We start from the raw sequence: 18,055 nt of genomic DNA, 5'->3' as shown, positions 1-18,055 counted from the left end.
CTGATGCAAACTGTGGATCTTTTAGGACACTAACACAGTCTTTCTGGATGGCACTTAAGACATTAATCGTAATTTTATTCATTATATACTCCATAAATATAGCAGTATTCCGTACCTACCAATTTCAGACCACAGTTTGGCAGGAAATCAAATCCTTCACTCGCAAGCTAGCTTGAACAGCATAAAGAGGAAACTAATATGACTAATATAAGCTGGAGCAGTGGTGTTTGGATAATTGCAGTTGCGTGCGTCCTAAGAAATTCATATCCACGAGTCAAGTTACCATAGAGATATGCGAAGAACGTGATGCCAGCAGATGAATAGAGATAGTAGTTGGTACCCCCTACGAGACACATCATCCGGGGAATTTTTTTTCTTTTTCTTCTCTTTATTATTAAGGAGTTCATAAAAACAGATAAAACAGCCGACGTTTTGACGTCTCGGAAACAGGAACGGCCCACAGCAAACTTAGCCGGAAGCGGGGCCCAGCAGCAGGACCACCATGGCCAGGCACGTCATCCGGCTGCGACCAACCGGTCTTATCCAGACCCGCCGTCGTTTCGTCCTGCCATGTCCATGTTCTGTCCTCCTCGCGAATTTTCAACGGCCGGCGATCTACATCGGACGGCGGAATACGGCTCCTTCCAGACGTTTCCGCGCGGTGGAAACCGTGAGCCCGGGGTTCATCGGGGCCGTCCACGTGGCGGGAGCGGATTGCGCTCTTCCCCGTCCGATGTCGCGGCACACGGAGAGAGGCGCAGGGGGCGCGACTCATCACTTCCGTACACATCTGTCTTTGCGTGTAGAACCTTTTAAGTTTCACGTGTTCGCATCCTCTTCCTCCCCAGTGAACGCCTCCGGCTCAGCGTGACATCTGGATCCCACGGATGTAAATAATGTATAAGTTAGGGTGCTATGCGAGAAAATGTAATTCTTGTCGCTTTTTCTCGGATCAGGTAGAAGAACCGAGCCGAAACCCAGCAGCGGGATTCCCTGGACAAGCCGGTTGAGACTCGAGAGGTTGGTGGATGGACGACGGCATGACGAATCCGGATCTGCTCCGCCGCTAGCCTGCTTCCTGCCACCGGCGCTGCCCCGGCCGGCGCCCATCGCCGGCCGATCTCTTTCTACTATTCTACCCGCGCCTCGCTCTTCGACCCCTTCATGGTGAGAGCTACTAGCTGAGAATTTCCGGTCTGCATCTGGCTATTTATCGAGTTGTTGCACTGCTCGGGCTAATCGAGTTCGTTTGATGCTGGTCTCGTAGTTCGTGGCAAGGTTGTTTTATGTGTGATTCTCAGATTCTGGGGTGATTGGTTGGGGAGATTGGAGTGAAGATTTTGTTGGTTTTGTCTGTTGGCTTTGCAGGCGTGATCCGATGATAGCAACAAGAGCGCGACTTCCCCTCTCCCTGACGGCGTCGGCGGCCTCCCTGTGTGGCGCGCGCACGAAGAGGAGGAGGAGGAGGAAAGGAGGAAGGCGGAGCCGCCGCCATGTCCCCCAACCTGGAGAGCACGCTCAAGAGCCAGGTGCCGGCGCTGCTCCTCAGGCGCCTCTTCAGCGCGGGGGGTGGGGCTCGGCGGGATGAGGCGGCGGCGGCGGCCAAGCAGCAGAAGCGGCAGATGCCGGCGGGGAGGCGGCGGGTGTTCGTGCAGACGGAGTCCGGGTGCGTGCTGGGCATGGACCTGGACCGCGGGGACAACGCCCACACCGTGAAGCGCCGGCTGCAGCTGGCCCTCAACGTGCCCACCGGCGGCACCTCGCTCACCTTCGGCGACCGCGTACTGGAGAACGACTTGTCCTCTGTCCGCTCCGACTCGCCGCTGCTGCTCACCAGGAACAGCATCCACCGGAGCTGCTCCACCCCCTGCCTCTGCCCGGTCTCAGAGGACTTTGAGCAGAAGGACTGCAGCGGTTTGGTTGAGATACTTGGATCTTCCACCGTCAGTGTGAAGTGCCTCGTCGATGATGTGGCCACCGCCATAAGGAGTGGGCTGGATCCGGTACCCATTGACAGTGGCCTTGGCGGCTCCTACTACTTCAGGAATGTTGGTGGCGACAGGGTTGCCATTGTGAAGCCCACAGATGAGGAGCCGTTTGCGCCGAATAACCCCAAGGGGTTCACCGGGAGAGCGCTTGGCCAGCCAGGGCTGAAGAAGTCCGTTCGGGTAGGGGAGACAGGGTTCAGGGAGGTCGCGGCGTACCTGTTAGACCATGACAATTTTGCAAATGTTCCTGCAACAGCACTGGTGAAGATAACACATTCCATATTTAATATCAATTGTCCGATGAATGGCGGCACTCCAGCTCATGACCAGAAGCATCAAATTACCAGTAAGATTGCTTCATTCCAGCAGTTCATCGCGCATGACTTTGACGCCAGTGACCATGGCACTTCAAGCTTCCCAGTTGCTGCTGTTCACAGGATCGGCATATTAGACATCAGAATTTTCAACACTGACAGGCATGGTGGTAATGTGCTGGTGAGGAAACTTGATGGTGGCACCGGCCGCTTTGGTTGCCAGACGGAGTTATTCCCCATTGATCATGGTCTGTGCTTGCCGGAGAACTTAGAGGACCCTTATTTTGAGTGGATACATTGGGCACAAGCGTCAATCCCGTTTTCCGAAGAAGAGCTCGAGTACATTAGAAAACTTGATCCGATGAGGGATGTTGAACTGCTGCGGAGAGAACTGCCCATGATACGCGAGGCCTGCCTCCGTGTCCTGGTCTTGTGCACAATCTTCCTCAAAGAGGCCGCTACTTTTGGGCTTTGCTTGGCAGAAATAGGCGAGATGATGACCAGGGAGTTCAGGGGGATGGAGGAGGAACCCAGCAAACTGGAGGTTGTCTGCATGGAAGCTAGGAAGAGGGTAACAGAATGGGAACCATTCTCCCCTGGGGTTGAACAAGGGGAGGACATGGATTTTCAGTTCTCGATGGATGTATTAGGAGGGTACAATGATATGATTCGATCACCAAGGTTCAATTGCTCAGGCATGAAAGCGTCCAACTTCAGAAATCCTCTGACGAAACTTGTCGAGAGCATGAACGAGGACAATGATGATGATGAAGATCGAAAAGAGACCTTCATGCATTCATCTAGCCGTATCCCATCTGCTCTGTTCAATCCTCCCAGTGTTCACAGAACTACTAGTTTGAATGGCAGTGCACACACCCTGAACAGGAGTGCGGACGAACAGCTTCCATCGAGTATGTGCTTTGTCAGGTTTGCGGACATGAGTACAGAAGAGTGGCACGTCTTCATTGAGAAGTTCCAGGAGCTGCTAAAAGAAGCGTTGGATGAATGCAAGGCGGCTGCAGGGCAGCGGATGAAGCTACGGATGGGCACTTCCTGCAAATTTTGACTAGGATGATAGGGCAGCAGAGAAGAAATTCTACTGTCACCTGTGTTGCTTATGGGGCAAGTACTGCAAGATATATGATCATATGGGAAACACCTGCAACTTTGGACTGTAACTATATTTAGTTATGTTCATCAGGTAGACGATATCGAAGGTCAGTGGTGGGGGTGGAGAACAGCTACTCATGTATCCTAGTTATGTTAAAACAAGTACTGTCTAATAAATGCTTGCCAGCTTGTATATATTGCATTAGAGGCTAAACACTAGAGTGCTATTTCTTGGCTGTTGCTGAACATTCTTTGTGTTGTGCCGTGAACAGTGTAAATATGCACCTCTGATGTAAATGCTTACCTGGTGTTGAACATCTTGGATGACAACTTGTGTTGCGATGGTTCTGACATCCAAATTTCTTGACATTCCAGATTTGACAGGATTAATAAATGCTGTCCTCGGAGTTTCTCAATTAACTGGCAATTCAACAAAGATCAATAGATGTTTGCAAGAAACTAATGAATGAGCTCTTTTATCACCTGCAGTTACCTTATATAATTGCATATACATGATCACAGGGAACAGTTTTTCTTCATCATAGTTACATTACGCCTTCCATTATCCCTTGGCAACATAGAAGCACCCAAGCTAATTTCAGCTACCAAGCCTGGACTGAAGTACAACACTCCGTGTTTTGAAGAATACACGGCAGTTGACCTGCTGGGTTCAATCAAGTCATCCTTGTCCGCCCAGGGGGCAGGAAACTTTTGATGACTTCTGTTATGACCAGGAAAACAGCAAGGATTCCTTCTATTGTGACAAGAAAAGTAGTCAGATTCCTTCTGATGTGGAAGAAAAAACAGCAAGGATTCATTATGTTCTGTAACATGAAATATAGTCAGATTCCTTCTGCTGTGACAAGAAAAATAGTCAGATCTCTTACGCTGTAACAAGCAAAAATGAGAGGACAGATAACCTCCAGCATTTAGTGTGGATGTCAATTATGTCATGATAGGTTCATACTATATGCACTATGATTAATTTTAGTATTTGGCGCAAACAGTTATGAAGCTAGCTACTGGTTAACAACAAAATATTGTTAGGCAACAAGGATATTTCAGCCTGTAAACTCAAGCACGTGATTACCTGGTATATGAATGGCTGTTGATCATCGATAGTTCATTACCACTCATCTTCGTTAGCAACATACAAAGTAAATAAGGAACTCAGAAATTAGATTTCAGAAATCGAATTGCTTCAGTTGGATGGTTCATCAGTTAAAGCTATAGCTGTACAATTTACCAACTTCATTTGCCATTCAACACCTTGGTTACGTCAAGAACTTAGTCCGGACAGAGAGTATGCTTTGCCATTTACCAAACCATTCTTTAAAATCTTCACCGCATATAGTGTTGCTAACAAGACTATGATCTTTCCCACAATAATGAAGATGATATCAAAATCTGGTATGGGTGTGCTCCAAAATAACGTGATCTGCACACTGGCACTAGTCAAGATCTTACTTGAGAGCTACTAGAGTGAGAAGGTATTTCATAATTTCGAAGCAAACTGACAGCTATAGTTTACATATTTTTTAGCAAATGAAGTGGACAAGCAAATCTGGACTTATATAGCGGTTGTCCGTCTTTCCATACACAATTATTTACTACAGGATAAGTTTCTCTCTATTTTAGTATCAGAAAGCAGCAAGACAGCAGCCGAATGCATCAACATCTCACAAAGTGAAACCCATATGGTCCAGCAATAAAACAAAGGATAGAACCAAAATAATTCTGGCTCCTGGAGCACATAATCTCCATTTTTGTGGCCATCTCACTACAACAACAAATACCATTTCAAGAGACTAAACATATTACTAGGTGTTAAATACTTAACTAGTAGTCTAGTACAATATTTATGAATTCAAGAGCAGGTATTGATTTCCATTTTCCTTCCAGGTATTTGGAAATTGGAATGCCATTACATTATTCTGCGCTAGCAAACCGCAGAAGCAACTTTGGTTAGTGCTACACAATAACACAAATGAGAAACTATCTTTGGAGTTGGAACTAGATGATCTTCCTAGTTAACCTGAAAGTTGCAACTTCTATATGTCAGCAGAATATGCACTTACAAGGGTTGATTTGCTGCTCAAATGACATGCGCTTGCACTGAATAGTGCAGGGAACTTGTGAACCATTGTGGTTGCACAGAATAATGCAGGAGGTTTTGAAGTCCTTGGTATATTATTTGGTAAAATGCATAGCTAATTAATGGCATCGTATATAATTCCCTCCCCACTGGCAAACTAAAAACCATCCCCACAATCCAACTACCAATAAAACAACCACCCATTCATACAGAAAAGCCCCCTTACGCTGCCAAACCATTTGGGTATTATGAGAAGACATGCAGTGGTCTATATGGAGAACTACCATAAAAGTTTCAGTTGAGTTCCAGTTTTAAGTTCAAGCAACGAAAACCAAACCATTTAGCCAGAACTGCATGGATAAGAAGAACATACCCTGTCCCCCGTTATAGCACAAGATCCTTTCATTTCAGATATGGAAATCACATTTACAAGTTGATGTTTGCTAAAAAAAATGGGAATTGGAAAGGAGGACCTCCATCTGTGACGATACTTCTAACTGCTGACGGATCTACAAGGCATGACTTGAGAAGATTGGAAGCTTAAGTCAAGTACCAGAAATGTTTTAAGTTATAGGCTCAAAAAAGAGCTATTCACCCAGCAACATCACAAAGGCAGCCATCTGAGCTCAAATCTTGACAATTCAGGTCACATTGACACCATCAATAGATCGAAGCGTCGAATCTTGGCTCATAAAAGCAGAACTGGCTATTGCACAACTGAGTTGCACAGCCAGCAATCCACGACCAAGCCTTCTTGTCCACATCGTATAGAAGACCTTTGCCCTGGTTCCAGGACGTGAAACAGATCAAGTTGTCCTGCCCAAAGCACTCGAATCTCTCGGCAGACAGCCTCAGCAGTGCCCTAAAGTACTTGGGTGGCATTCTGCTTATTTCCACCCAGACAGTCCTACCATGATCCAACTCCCAGATTCTCATACTCTGCAGTGTGCTGTATAGCCCGATCCTCCCCACTAAGAACAACCTTTTGCGAGCTCCAGCAACTAGATACCCATCCAGCAGTGACCGCGGGAACTTGGCCGGTATATGTTCCCAGCGGCCTGCGTCCACTCTATACATCATCAGCCCGAGCGGCGAGAGCGTCTCCAAGTACAGCCGGGAGTCGCAGAATGCCATCTTGGACGAGCACAGGTTCGCCGCGGGCATCATCTGGTGCACGGACCATCTATCCTCCTTGGAGTCATAGACCTCGGTGGGGAGCGTCTTGTCCCCATACACATCGCTGGCGGCGATCACCTTGAAGGAGCGGCGCTTCCTGTCGACGGCGAGCACGAGCTGCCTCTGCTGGTTGTAGTGCATGTCCGGGAGCACCCGCCAGTCCTGCGTGAGCGGGTTGCAGACGAGGGTGCGGAAGGCGGGGCCGTCGAAGCCGGAGAAGCAGAGGAGGCCGTGCGAGGAGCCGACGAGCCAGAGGTCCCAGGCGGGGAGGAACCCCGTGGGGAGCTTGTAGCGGGCGCGGAGGGGCACGCTGAGCACGCTGCACTGCGGCGGGGCGCCGCCCCTCCAGAAGGTGAGGAGGCATGGGCCGTGGGAGGAAGGCGCCGCGGCGCAGGCGGCGAGGAAGGCCGGGTCGCGGAGCACGGAGCCCCAGCGGCGGGAGACGGAGCGGAGGCGGAAGAGCAGGAAGGGCGGGACCCGGGCGAGAACCTCGACGAGGAGGTCGTCCGGGAGCGCGCCCCAGACGCGGGCGTCCATCCGGACGTCGGCGGCGTGGAGGAGCGCGGCCGAGGGGCGGCCCCCCGCCTTGCTGTTGGGCGACGCGGCGCGGGTCTCCTCTTCCAGCCCCCGCGGCTTCGTGCGCGGCCGGGACGGGCTCGTGCCGCGCGCGCTCTGGGGCGCCGCCGCGGAGTCCATCGCCGCCGATTGGGATCGGGAATGGTGGGGGGGGGATTCGAGGAGGGGGGAAATCTCGAATGGAGTCGCTGCTCTCTTTTTGTTTTTTGATTTTTATTTTTTGACTCCTCTTTTTGGACGGAGTCGGCGGGCTTGGCTCCACTCGCTGGAGCGGCAGCGCTTGCGAAATTGAGGGGCGTGGGGGTCCACGACGACGGGGAGAACGGAACGGGGGAGCGAGTTCCGTTACTTTTGGGGCGTTTGGAACGGAGCTGGGTAACGGAAACGGAACGGGTGCGGTCGGTCGCCGTCGGGCGCGCCAACCGGTTGATCAGGATGAAGTACCCGTTGGCCCGTTGGCATTTTCACTTTGCCGGCCAGGAGAAACGAAAAACCCCAGAGCGGTGTATACGTCTGAAATTCGAGCTATTTATATCGTGTGGGTTCACTAACAAATTTTCTTTTGAAACAAAATGGTCTTAAATAAGTTCACTCGAGCCCACAAGTTACGACCTCATATGATCTTTTATGTAAGTGGCTAGCTTTAAATCAAGATCCTGCGAAACATTGAGTTACTCATAGAAAAAAGTTATTGCTCCCATTCTACAATGACACTCTCGAGAAATTTCACTCCTCCTATAGCGTTGGCAAGAAATCTCAAACTCCATTGAACCAAGAAACAATACTTTACACTAACTACGGATCATCGTGGGTTCTTGTGGCCAAGAAGTAGAACGGCCTTGTTTTCTCACACGATAGTTTGGTTTCCATGCTGCATATGTTACGTTGTACTCCCTGTGTCCTGTTTTAGGGGGCGTGTTGGTTTATCCGTCTGAATTAAGTGACGTGAATTTGTATAAGTATTTCGGGATGGAGGGAGTATGAGCCATCGCTGTCTTGACGAAGAAGTCTGAGAAAAGTCAAAATACAGCATTCGAAATTTAAAATGATTTTCCATTTGCTTTTCCGATTTGGCTATTGCTAGGGAAGAAGTGCCGAAGCAGTAAAACGTACTAGCTCGAAACAGTGGGCGCCCGGCACAAGAAAAAAAAAATCGTTATCGTTTCCCCGGAAGGCCGAAACCACCCCCCACCAAACCTTCGCCGTCCTGCCAGTGCCGGGCTTGCCGCGGCGGCGCCGCCGCTCCGCCGGATACACCGAAGCGCCAGCCGCGCGGGGTGATAAGACGCTCCTGCGCCCAACCCAATGGCGTGGGGCGTGCCCACGCGGCCGTCGTCGTCGCGGGTGCAGGCGCTGTACGAGCTCTGCAAACGCACCTTCCCGTCCCCTCCCTCCGCCGCCTCGTCCTCCCCACCTCCGGCCAACGCCGTCCGCAGCATATCCTCCCTCATGGGTAACCTCCCCCCGCTCCCCTCGGCATGCAATATCTGGCTGTTCCCTTCGTGCTACTGCGTTAAGAATGCCTGAATGTGGATGCGCGCTGTAATGTTCAGATACCATCACCCCCGCGGACGTTGGGCTCAGGGACGATAATGACCTCGAGGATGAGGGCGGGCATGGCTTCTTCGAATCGAGCTTCATGAAGGGTTCGGCCAGGGCCGCGAGATGGGCGCAGCCTATCACGTATCTGCACATCTACGAGTGCGACGCCTTCACTGTAAGCTCACTTGGTTGTTTATCTTGCTACTGCAACCACTCCGTTTAGACAACCATTGCCTTGAGATTGATGGCCTAACTTTGTTGCACAATTTCTCTGGACTCTCTTATGCTACTAACAAGTCAACAACCACTCTGATTCCCGGCGAGTAAAGCGATCATTACGGACTCGTTGCTGCTGCTTTGTGAACTATATATTTCAAGGATGTCAAGCTTATTTTAGTGGAGTGATGTAGCCTGTATAGATGTGCAATTCCAAGTGTTTTTCCCCACTCTCTGGTTCGAATCGTCAAAGTACATATCCAATCGGGTGCTCTTCTGTTCGAATCGTCAAAGTGATATTTAGTTGTTGAGGTTTCTACCAGCCATTGACTTCTGTAGTAACTAGCCATGTTTAGCATTCTGACTCCGTGTTTCAGCTTTGACAAGTTATCCCAACAAACTTATAGCTTGTATTGCTATTGTTTCTACATTTTTTATTCTTGTTTGATTACAACTCTTCTATCAAAACTACAGCGTACCTGATAGTTATAGCCTTATAGGTAGTAGACGTTTAACACCTGTTCTGATGTATCCTATATGTTTTTCCAGATTGGAATATTCTGCTTACCAACTTCAGCCGTCATTCCTCTTCATGATCATCCAGGAATGACTGTATTCAGCAAAATCCTGTATGGTTCCATGCACATTAAATCGTATGATTGGATAGAGCCTACTGTACTAGCAAGTGATCAGTCAGGTTATTTTCCTGCTCTATTTCAAATATATATTTTTCTAATTTATTTATTCAGTATGAGTTACAAAACTGCCGTGCAGAGTTCTGTGTTCTATCCTTATTTCTGAGAATGTTATGGTTGTTGGATTGCAGTAGTCCAATACTACTGCATTTAGATTTAGTTACCTGACCTCTGTTACCACTCAACAGTGTTGAAATCATTTTGAATTGGTTGTTTCCATCTTTTCATTAGAGTTGTAAGTCTGATCTTCTACAAAAGGGTTTTCTGATATCCTAAAATGTTTCCATTTTATTTTTTCTCATACACAGTGAGACTGGCCAAGTTACATAAGGATGATGTTCTTACTTCCCCGTGTCCAACCACTGTTTTGTATCCCCAAAGTGGCGGAAACCTGCACTGCTTCACTTCAGTAACTTCTTGTGCTGTCCTTGATGTACTTGCCCCACCATACTCTGAAGATGCTGGTCGAAGTTGCACTTACTTTCATGATTATCCGTTTTCTAGCTTCTGTAAGTGAAACTCCTCCGCTGTCACTATAACACATGTTTTATTATGAGAAGTTTTGTGATTAAACTAGCTATGCACCAATCATCTTAGATGTTTGTTTTCTGAGGCATATATTACTTGTTATTGTGCCTTTTAATCTGCTGACCTTACAAATAGCAATTACCTTCTGAATCTCGTATATAGATAAGTGGGAACCATGATCCAGGAAAACACTCCAGCTGCTTGTTCTGTTGTTTCCCAGTTGATCTGTATAAATCAATTGAAGATTGATTTTCTGTGGTTTGGTCGCACTCTTGCCCATGAGACTATGAGAGTATTGGTGTATGTGTAAGATTACATGTGGATTTCAAATCAGAAGCTAGAGGCAGCAAAATTCAGTATGGTGGATTATCTGCACCCACTCACTAATGGAACTGTAATAATTTTGGACCATTTAAATGATGCTGGACGCAGAACACGGTCAAACATAGCCTTTGCCTCCTGCTCAAGAACTAGATGTCTTAATAAATTCAACAGCCTATCATTTTTGGAAGTGCCCTTCAGTAGCGTACACATGACACTTTGAAGGGGCAGATAGATCTGCAGGACCATCCCTCTAGTGTGAGCAAGATTTCCACAATTGGTGGCATGTCGCCTCTCGTGCCTTTTGCCGTCTGGGGTATACCAATTATAATTTCCAGACATGCTATTTAGTGTCACAAATCTGGTAACTGACGTACTTCAACCAAACACTATATTTGTTTGATCAATCCTATTTTGGAAGACCCTTATTCATGGAGATGCTCTAGTAGTGTTCTAACATGCTAGAATTGTTGATGGTTTTTTCACCTTCTCTATAGCTTAATTTCTAGTCTGCTCTATGCATGTTTGATTTTCTCATGCTTGCGTGATGCCCCAACTGCAGCAGCTGGACGCACAAAAGTGGTTGATGACGCAGATAATTATGCCTGGATTGAGGCCATAAAGACACCTGTAAACATTTACATGCGTCCTGGCATGTATACTGGCCCAACTGTACAGGTATTGCCTAATGTTACATGGTATATTGCTGTCACCTGCTGTAGTAATTGCCAAAGAAGATACCTCGATGGAATTCCTGATGTGTTTGCCCTTTCTAGGATCGTCTGTCATAGCCGATGAACTGGGGAGCATCAACAGTGTGTCCAGGCACCCCCTCACCAATGCACCTTTTCGAATGTAGCGTTGTAAATGCACTGTTTCTATGTTTATATTTTACTTCTCTATTTAGTCTTTATCTCAGAAGAGCTGGTTGACTATGGTGAATATATGATTAGAAATTTCTCCATGTTTATTTAGTGGAGAAATTCCCATTCTGTGGCCTGAGCTTGTTCCATGTTCAGTTTTTGCATCGATATTGCAAGCTTGGTAGTAGATTGTGCTGTTTATGGTGCACACTCTGTTCTGAGTAAACTGCAAGAAGAACACATTCTGCGCCAAGGATCTTAAAAGAAAAAGGGAAATGCCTAGGGGGTCATGATATATGCGAAAATTCAACTGAAAAAAGAATGCACGGCAGGAGAAAACATGATGCAGGAATATAACAAGTGTCATAAAAAACGCCTAAAATATGCATTTTGCAATGACAGTCTGTGTTATCTTAGTTATATTCCATCTTGATGCTATTCATCATGTGCGAGGCGATTCCACATGCAGCAGGTTTTCCCAACTAATCTCCAATTAGGATGTTAAAGCAACCATCATCTTGCCAGCTCGCTGTGTTGCCTCACTGTCTTGACATCAGGCTGCTACAACTTACAACAAAAACAACATACAGCAGAAAATTCAGGTCATGGAGGATGCTGTGCCTCCAGCTTCCTGACAATGGTGTTGGTCACACCCCAGCTGAATCCTCTGTACTGAAGCCACCTCACTATGCGGGCGCGACGGTTCTCCAGAGGCAAGCTCTTCCCTCGCTGCCACTGTTTGGACGCTTGCACAAAGAGATGATCCATGGAAGCTTCTGAGATTCCACGCGCCGTCTGGTTTTCATCATCCTGGTCATCCTGGAACACCTTCCTCGTCGCTTGGTCCGCTTCTGCATCTGGCACCCCTTTTTGACGAAGTGCCTGGTTTGGAACACACGGGGAGAATGCTCTTCATATTCATGATATGATTGGTACAGAAAATAAACATGATACTAAATGAATAATTCATATTAGTTACAGCATTTCCGTGGAAGAAACTACAAAGCTGATGTCAACAGGAATCTGTGCTTGACTAACAGCTGCACAACACACAGAAACAGACAATGCATATTTATTCTTGGAAGACTTTCAGTAACTTTCTTTCATTTCACTGAAATGTTAGGTATGGAGATTATTCTTGCGACAGGGCATAGGATTCCACAAGCGTCGTACCAAAAAGAAAGGATAATACAAGGGCAAGCCAACATAATGCAAGACACAGTTGAGATTTAACAGATGATGAAGAACAGATGTTACGCAGAGATGTTAGCTCACAACAAAGGACTGTAAGTAAAAAATTCAAGGATGCATTCTCAAATGTTTACTCTGAGAGAAAATTTGGAAAATAAAATATACTGACCTGTTTTATACGCCTTGGACCCCAAGTTGATGACTGCCACCGGGACCGTGAAAATGATTCCGCGTAATAACCATCGTTCAACAAACCCCTTCAGGAACAAAGTTACAAGATGTTGTGACAAAAAAACAGCACGAACAATAATGCCTTACTGTGGCGGCTACACATGCTACTTCAAACTAGCAACATGATTGGCTCTACAATTTTCTTTGTAAACTCCACATGCACAATCAGATCATGGAATGAGGTCCAGTTTTAGGGCTTCTCATATGCAAGTTCTAACAATAGATAATCACCACCATGGGTGAGCAAGAAGAGTCCCATGCATCTACAGTTTGATGCCAGGATATTCAACGGGAAATGGTCTCACCTTGACTTGAAATCAGCAATGACAGAATCGACTGTGTCAGCTGGATACTTCTTACCACATAGTTTCTTCCTAAGCTCAGAAACCGTGAATGCTCTGCCAAGATTAAAAAAAAAAAGACACTTCAAGCAACACATTGTTTCCAACTTTTAAGCAACCTTTTGGTGAGATTCCTCTGATATTGCATTATTGCTAGTGGGTGGATATTCAGTAGAAATCATCTACCAATTATAACCTGGCAGCAAGCAATTCGACCGCGCTCTTCCGCACATCCTGAACTGTGGTTTCGCACACCATGTCATGACCCTCCTCCTCTTCCAAGGAAAGCTGCAGAAACTCATCGGAGAAGTTCTTCTTCTCCGTGGGCTCCAGGGCGCTGTCATCCTTTCCCAGATTCAGCTGTTCATCCGGGCTCGGCATAGCATTGTTCTTCCCTATATACCAGGCAAAGAACCAATAAGACATACTCCGTACTACACATCTACACACAACCTGACGAGCAAGAATCCAACTCTTCTGCAGCTCTCACCGGCAAACGTATTCCCCTCGCCGCAGGGGCCTTGACGGAAGCTCACGAGCCTCCGGCGCGGAGGCGCGTGCCCGGAACGGCCCGGCCCGTTCGCCCTGGGAACAACCATTTTGGGGAACGGGGATGGTGTGAGTTTGGGCGTTGGGAAATCGAGAGGGGGGTTGCGGTGTCCTGGAGGGGAGGAGACGTTACCGGCAGGAGTAGAGGGTAAGGACACGGGAGCGCAAGCACAGCTCCAGCTCCGGCCGGAGATGGAGGAGGCGGCGACTCGCGGCCAGCGCCGCCATCTTCGCCGGTTGTGTGTGAGAGAAGGCTCACAAATCCAAAGGACATTTTTTGCTTGCCTGCAACTTTTCATTTTTATGTTATTTTTTCAACTGCAAAGAGATCATGGCTCATTTTGCGGTCGCTAAAATATACTGTCGCATGCAGAACATAGAACATAATCTCCCGTGGACATACACAGAAAAACAAAAATAAGTTGAGTATCCAAGTAATAAAGGAAATAAGCAAATTGGAGGATTGGGATGTCTTGAACGCCTTAATCCTTACCAATTTTTCATGAGGTCTTACCTAATGTTAACATGTTTTTTAAATCAGGCTAATCTAAGCACAATCCTTTGAAATCTACCATCTCTATTCTTGTGAAACATGAAAAACATTCACAAGGTTTGAAATCATGTAAAGAAATCCTCTAGGAATTGTACAAACCGAACGAGCCCTACGAGAATCCACGATAATGTCAAAACAAAGTCTAAAGTGAATTCTTAATTGAATGAATTGGCATGTCTGTAACAAAATTTAAACCTACTAGGTGGTTGAAGTCATACAACATAGCTTAATGGCTTATGTGGTCCAATTAAATGAATGTTATGCGGGTATTTGAATTCATATCATATTCTAAGCATTTTTCTATTCTCAGTACTCTTACACAAGTTATATCTGAATTCGAAAAGTCTATACACCATACAAAAACATTCATGGTGTATCAAATTTACATTGTATCAGGTACTCATTTTTATATTTTAACAAAAATTTAACCATAAGTATTTTGTATAGAATATTTGTTACATAAACTTTTTATAGAATGAGAAACACATAAGAAAAGAAAAAATTATACAGAACACCATCGTACTACATGTCCCAAAGCAATCTCTAAAGAGAGGAGCAAAATCAGGCCTCGATCAAAATACCGCTGAGTAACTGACATGTGGGACCGGGCCCACTCGTCATTGTCCAATCTAGTGGCAGAATTTCTTTTGGAAACTTTCCCAAAGAAAAAAAAAACATGCCGTTTTTTCTCTCACCACCCGGAAAGCACCAAAAGACGAATCTGTGCGCGTCCAGCGTAAGCATCACGCGAGTCGTGGGGCGCCGCCGATCTTCGATCGGACGGCCCAAAATCCCCCGTCGGTCCCTATAAAGTGCGCCCCCAGCTTCCCCCACCCAAATCCTCCGACTCCTCCTCTCGCTTCTTTCCTCTTGTCCCGTGGCCCGAACCGCCGTCGCCGCAGAGCTTCCCCGAGAAGAAGCGGGGGAGCCGGCCGCCGCCGTCGCCGCAGCACCGTCCCGCCACCGAGACCCGGCCGATCGGTACGCGCGTAGCCCCCCCTCTCGATTCGATCCGTTGTTCCGCTTCGTTTTCAGCCTCTGATCTGTGGCGGATTTTGGGGGGATTTTAGGGTTTGATCCATGGCGTCCAAGAGGATCCTCAAGGAGCTGAAGGACCTGCAGAAGGACCCTCCCACGTCATGCAGCGCAGGTGATTCGATCTAAACCGCGGTTGATTCCATCTAGATCTCGCCGAATTGTGTCGCGTTTTATGTTAGGATGAGCGCGTTGTTGTGTGGTCTGATTGCCACCTCTTAGTTATGGATATTTGTGCTGCACAAGCTGTAGGTGTGTCATGGGTTGCTGAATTGATTGGTAGAGGACTTATGAACTGATACGTATATGGCCTATGACACGATGGCTGCTAGTTAGTGTGTTTTCTGAGACGATTAAGAAAACTTTGTCTTAATTCTTCAAGATTGGATAGAAGTCATGGTAATCTGTTTACAATTTATGTTAAATGGCTCTCTAGCCACATGGATCGGAATATGTACGAGCCAATTGCGGTATGTGCTCTCTGCTCTGTAACAACTAATGTTTTTCAAAGCCATTAAAACCGAAGGTAGCTAGAGTTTTTAACGGACAGTAAGGTATGATCTATGACCATTTAACTGGTGCTTTTTGTTTTAAGTGACATGTCTGGTTCCAGCGGATATACTCAATTGTTTTGATGTTCTATGTACATCAATTTCAATTATGAGCGCATTACTAATGTTGTGCAGTCCTGGTGCTCTGTGTTCAAGTGACATATGTGGCCCCAGCGGTTGTACTCGTTGTTTTGATGATATATGTACGTCAATTTCAATTATGAGCTCCACTATTACGTTTGAATTGAAGATCACTCAACTTTAAATGATTCAAATCATTATATTAGATCACTATTTGACAAACAGCAATGTATAATGTTCAATACTGAACTGATTGCCTCCTTATTAAAAATTGCAACCACATGAGCTCACAGCAAATGAGTTATGACCTGTTTCCTTTTCTACCCATCCTTCGCTACCTTGCTACAATCATGTTTGTCTAATTGTCATATAGTTCTCATACTCAGTTAATTTTTTCAGGTCCTGTGGGTGAGGACATGTTCCATTGGCAGGCTACTATCATGGGCCCCTCGGACAGCCCATTCACTGGTGGTTTATTTTTAGTGAACATTCATTTTCCACCAGATTACCCATTCAAGCCACCGAAGGTAAAATCCTTGCATGCCTGAATTTCTTTACTGAAGCTAACCTATGTAGTTGGAGTTTATCTGTCTACTATGTGCTTAGGCAGCTAACCAAATGTCTAGGCACCTAAAGGAACATGCCATTTGCTACTTATTCTCTCTTTTCTACTGAATGAATATTTAAATGCTCAAACATTTGTTCAGGTATCTTTCCGCACCAAGGTTTTCCACCCGAACATCAACAGCAACGGCAGCATTTGCCTTGACATTCTTAAGGAGCAGTGGAGCCCGGCTCTGACCATATCAAAGGTAACCATCCACATTCACTGCTTGGTTGAAGATCATGGCATTTTTGTCTCCGTTCCTTTTGCCCTAGGAGCTCATTTTCTCAGATTTCAGCAGTTTATCTCACAGGTACTTGTACAATTATCCTCGCATGTATGATTTGTAATAAACTTGCCTGTATGTCGACAGGTCCTCCTGTCTATCTGTTCGCTGCTGACGGACCCAAATCCTGATGACCCGCTGGTGCCTGAGATCGCTCACATGTACAAGACTGATAGGGCCAAGTATGAGTCCACGGCGCGCTCCTGGACCCAGAAGTATGCCATGGGCTAGAGCCTCGGAAGGGCAACTGGTGACCATCGGCTGAACTGAAAACGTTATCACCTAAATAACCAGCCAAGTCTCTCCCCCGCAACGAAGTGAATGGACTTTTAGGGGCCATTGTGCCTTGTCGAACTCGTATGAATGTACCTGGTGAAGTCCGTTTGAGTCTGGTAGTCTGTTCTACCTGACAGTTTCGTTATCGTATTAAATTGCTCCCTGAATCGTATGTATGATGTGTGCTGATCTCTTGCCGTGCCTTGATTATGAGTTTGATTACTGGAGAAATTGTGGTCGTTATATAACGACTGAGCACTTTGTCAGTCATTCTAGTGTTGCTCCAGCCAAGGAATGATCGAGCTCAGAGCGCATGCTCTTGGCACCAGACTCGTAGTAAGCTCTAGCGCTAATTCCATGCTAAACAAGTATTATTGGGCATGATGTCGGTAGGGGCATGTTGAATTCTGTACATGTATGAATAACCCAAGTCAGAATGTTGGGTATTGAAGATAGGAGTTTGGAATTGGAATTGAAATCTGAGAATTCAAATCAGTATTGGAATTGAAATCTAAGAATTCAAATCAGAATTGGAATTGAAATCTGAGAGTTCAAACTAGAATTGAAAGTTGAGTTGGACCCTTAATTTCTTATACTCCCTCTGATCAATAATAAGTGTTGGGTTTTAGTACTGTACAAGATTAATATAACTTCGAAATTTTAATGAAATAGCTCCCTGTCACAACCTTGCACCTCTGAGTTTGGAGGAATTGGCTAGCTTCGACGGGTGGTGGACTGGTGGCAGCAAACTAGGGTGATTTCAATTCTATGGACAGCACTTTCCCTGGGTTTTCCTGTAGAATTAGTACTGTTTTTAACTGCACTTTCCCTCGGTTTTTCGTTCTGGTTGAAATCCAAAGCCCATTTAATTTTTGAACTTAGCGCCCCAGTTGAATACATTTTTCGAGCATTTTTCATATTTTGTGTCAGATA

At 46.4% G+C, this 18,055-nt stretch overlaps 5 protein-coding genes across 5 annotated transcripts; 3 read left to right on the top strand and 2 right to left on the bottom strand.

Moving 5' to 3' along the window:
- Positions 1-961: 961 nt before the first annotated feature.
- Positions 962-3,765, top strand: LOC100835073 (phosphatidylinositol 4-kinase gamma 6). Its single transcript, XM_003580729.4, has 2 exons — positions 962-1,167; positions 1,369-3,765. The coding sequence occupies exon 2, from the start codon at positions 1,494-1,496 to the stop codon at positions 3,366-3,368; it is 1,875 nt and encodes a 624-aa protein (XP_003580777.1). The 5' UTR covers positions 962-1,167; positions 1,369-1,493; the 3' UTR covers positions 3,369-3,765.
- A 2,081-nt stretch (positions 3,766-5,846) lies between these two features.
- Positions 5,847-7,468, bottom strand: LOC100834765 (F-box/kelch-repeat protein At5g15710). Its single transcript, XM_014895894.2, has one exon. The coding sequence runs from the start codon at positions 7,377-7,379 to the stop codon at positions 6,168-6,170; it is 1,212 nt and encodes a 403-aa protein (XP_014751380.1). The 5' UTR covers positions 7,380-7,468; the 3' UTR covers positions 5,847-6,167.
- A 929-nt stretch (positions 7,469-8,397) lies between these two features.
- LOC100834160 (plant cysteine oxidase 3) lies at positions 8,398-11,573 on the top strand. Its single transcript, XM_003580726.4, has 6 exons — positions 8,398-8,712; positions 8,813-8,976; positions 9,567-9,714; positions 10,021-10,221; positions 11,124-11,239; positions 11,338-11,573. The coding sequence occupies exons 1-6, from the start codon at positions 8,565-8,567 to the stop codon at positions 11,350-11,352; spliced, it is 792 nt and encodes a 263-aa protein (XP_003580774.1). The 5' UTR covers positions 8,398-8,564; the 3' UTR covers positions 11,353-11,573.
- Positions 11,574-11,778: 205 nt separating this feature from the next.
- LOC100829966 (regulatory protein RecX) lies at positions 11,779-14,031 on the bottom strand. Its single transcript, XM_003579404.4, has 6 exons — positions 13,870-14,031; positions 13,678-13,772; positions 13,384-13,582; positions 13,152-13,244; positions 12,785-12,872; positions 11,779-12,306 (listed from the first exon to the last, which is right to left on the bottom strand). The coding sequence occupies exons 1-6, from the start codon at positions 13,962-13,964 to the stop codon at positions 12,028-12,030; spliced, it is 849 nt and encodes a 282-aa protein (XP_003579452.1). The 5' UTR covers positions 13,965-14,031; the 3' UTR covers positions 11,779-12,027.
- A 1,078-nt stretch (positions 14,032-15,109) lies between these two features.
- On the top strand, positions 15,110-17,353 carry LOC100833541 (ubiquitin-conjugating enzyme E2 28). Its single transcript, XM_010242277.2, has 5 exons — positions 15,110-15,270; positions 15,360-15,439; positions 16,356-16,483; positions 16,664-16,768; positions 16,934-17,353. Exons 2-5 carry the CDS (start codon positions 15,370-15,372, stop codon positions 17,075-17,077), a joined length of 447 nt encoding a protein of 148 aa, XP_010240579.1. The 5' UTR covers positions 15,110-15,270; positions 15,360-15,369; the 3' UTR covers positions 17,078-17,353.
- Positions 17,354-18,055: the final 702 nt, after the last annotated feature.

This window comes from Brachypodium distachyon, chromosome 5 (genome assembly GCF_000005505.3).
Source record: "Brachypodium distachyon strain Bd21 chromosome 5, Brachypodium_distachyon_v3.0, whole genome shotgun sequence".
In the NCBI taxonomy this organism is placed as follows: domain Eukaryota; kingdom Viridiplantae; phylum Streptophyta; class Magnoliopsida; order Poales; family Poaceae; genus Brachypodium; species Brachypodium distachyon.
Note: the sequence above shows the minus strand (reverse complement) of the source record. Positions and strands in the feature narration are given on the sequence as shown.

Excerpts from the sequence above, each read along its gene's own strand:
- LOC100835073 (XM_003580729.4), top strand. The coding sequence starts at position 1,494 with ATGTCCCCCAACCTGGAGAGCACGCTCAAGAGCCAGGTGCCGGCGCTG.
- LOC100834765 (XM_014895894.2), bottom strand. The coding sequence starts at position 7,379 with ATGGACTCCGCGGCGGCGCCCCAGAGCGCGCGCGGCACGAGCCCGTCC.
- LOC100834160 (XM_003580726.4), top strand. The coding sequence starts at position 8,565 with ATGGCGTGGGGCGTGCCCACGCGGCCGTCGTCGTCGCGGGTGCAGGCG. Across the intron at positions 8,713-8,812 it reads CAGCATATCCTCCCTCATGG|ATACCATCACCCCCGCGGAC; the intron begins GTAACCTCCCCC and ends TGTAATGTTCAG. Across the intron at positions 10,222-11,123 it reads TTATCCGTTTTCTAGCTTCT|CAGCTGGACGCACAAAAGTG; the intron begins GTAAGTGAAACT and ends CCCCAACTGCAG.
- LOC100829966 (XM_003579404.4), bottom strand. The coding sequence starts at position 13,964 with ATGGCGGCGCTGGCCGCGAGTCGCCGCCTCCTCCATCTCCGGCCGGAG. Across the intron at positions 13,245-13,383 it reads GTCGAATTGCTTGCTGCCAG|AGCATTCACGGTTTCTGAGC; the intron begins GTTATAATTGGT and ends TAATCTTGGCAG. Across the intron at positions 12,307-12,784 it reads GTCCAAGGCGTATAAAACAG|GCACTTCGTCAAAAAGGGGT; the intron begins GTCAGTATATTT and ends GTTCCAAACCAG.
- LOC100833541 (XM_010242277.2), top strand. The coding sequence starts at position 15,370 with ATGGCGTCCAAGAGGATCCTCAAGGAGCTGAAGGACCTGCAGAAGGAC. Across the intron at positions 15,440-16,355 it reads TCCCACGTCATGCAGCGCAG|GTCCTGTGGGTGAGGACATG; the intron begins GTGATTCGATCT and ends TAATTTTTTCAG. Across the intron at positions 16,769-16,933 it reads CGGCTCTGACCATATCAAAG|GTCCTCCTGTCTATCTGTTC; the intron begins GTAACCATCCAC and ends GTATGTCGACAG.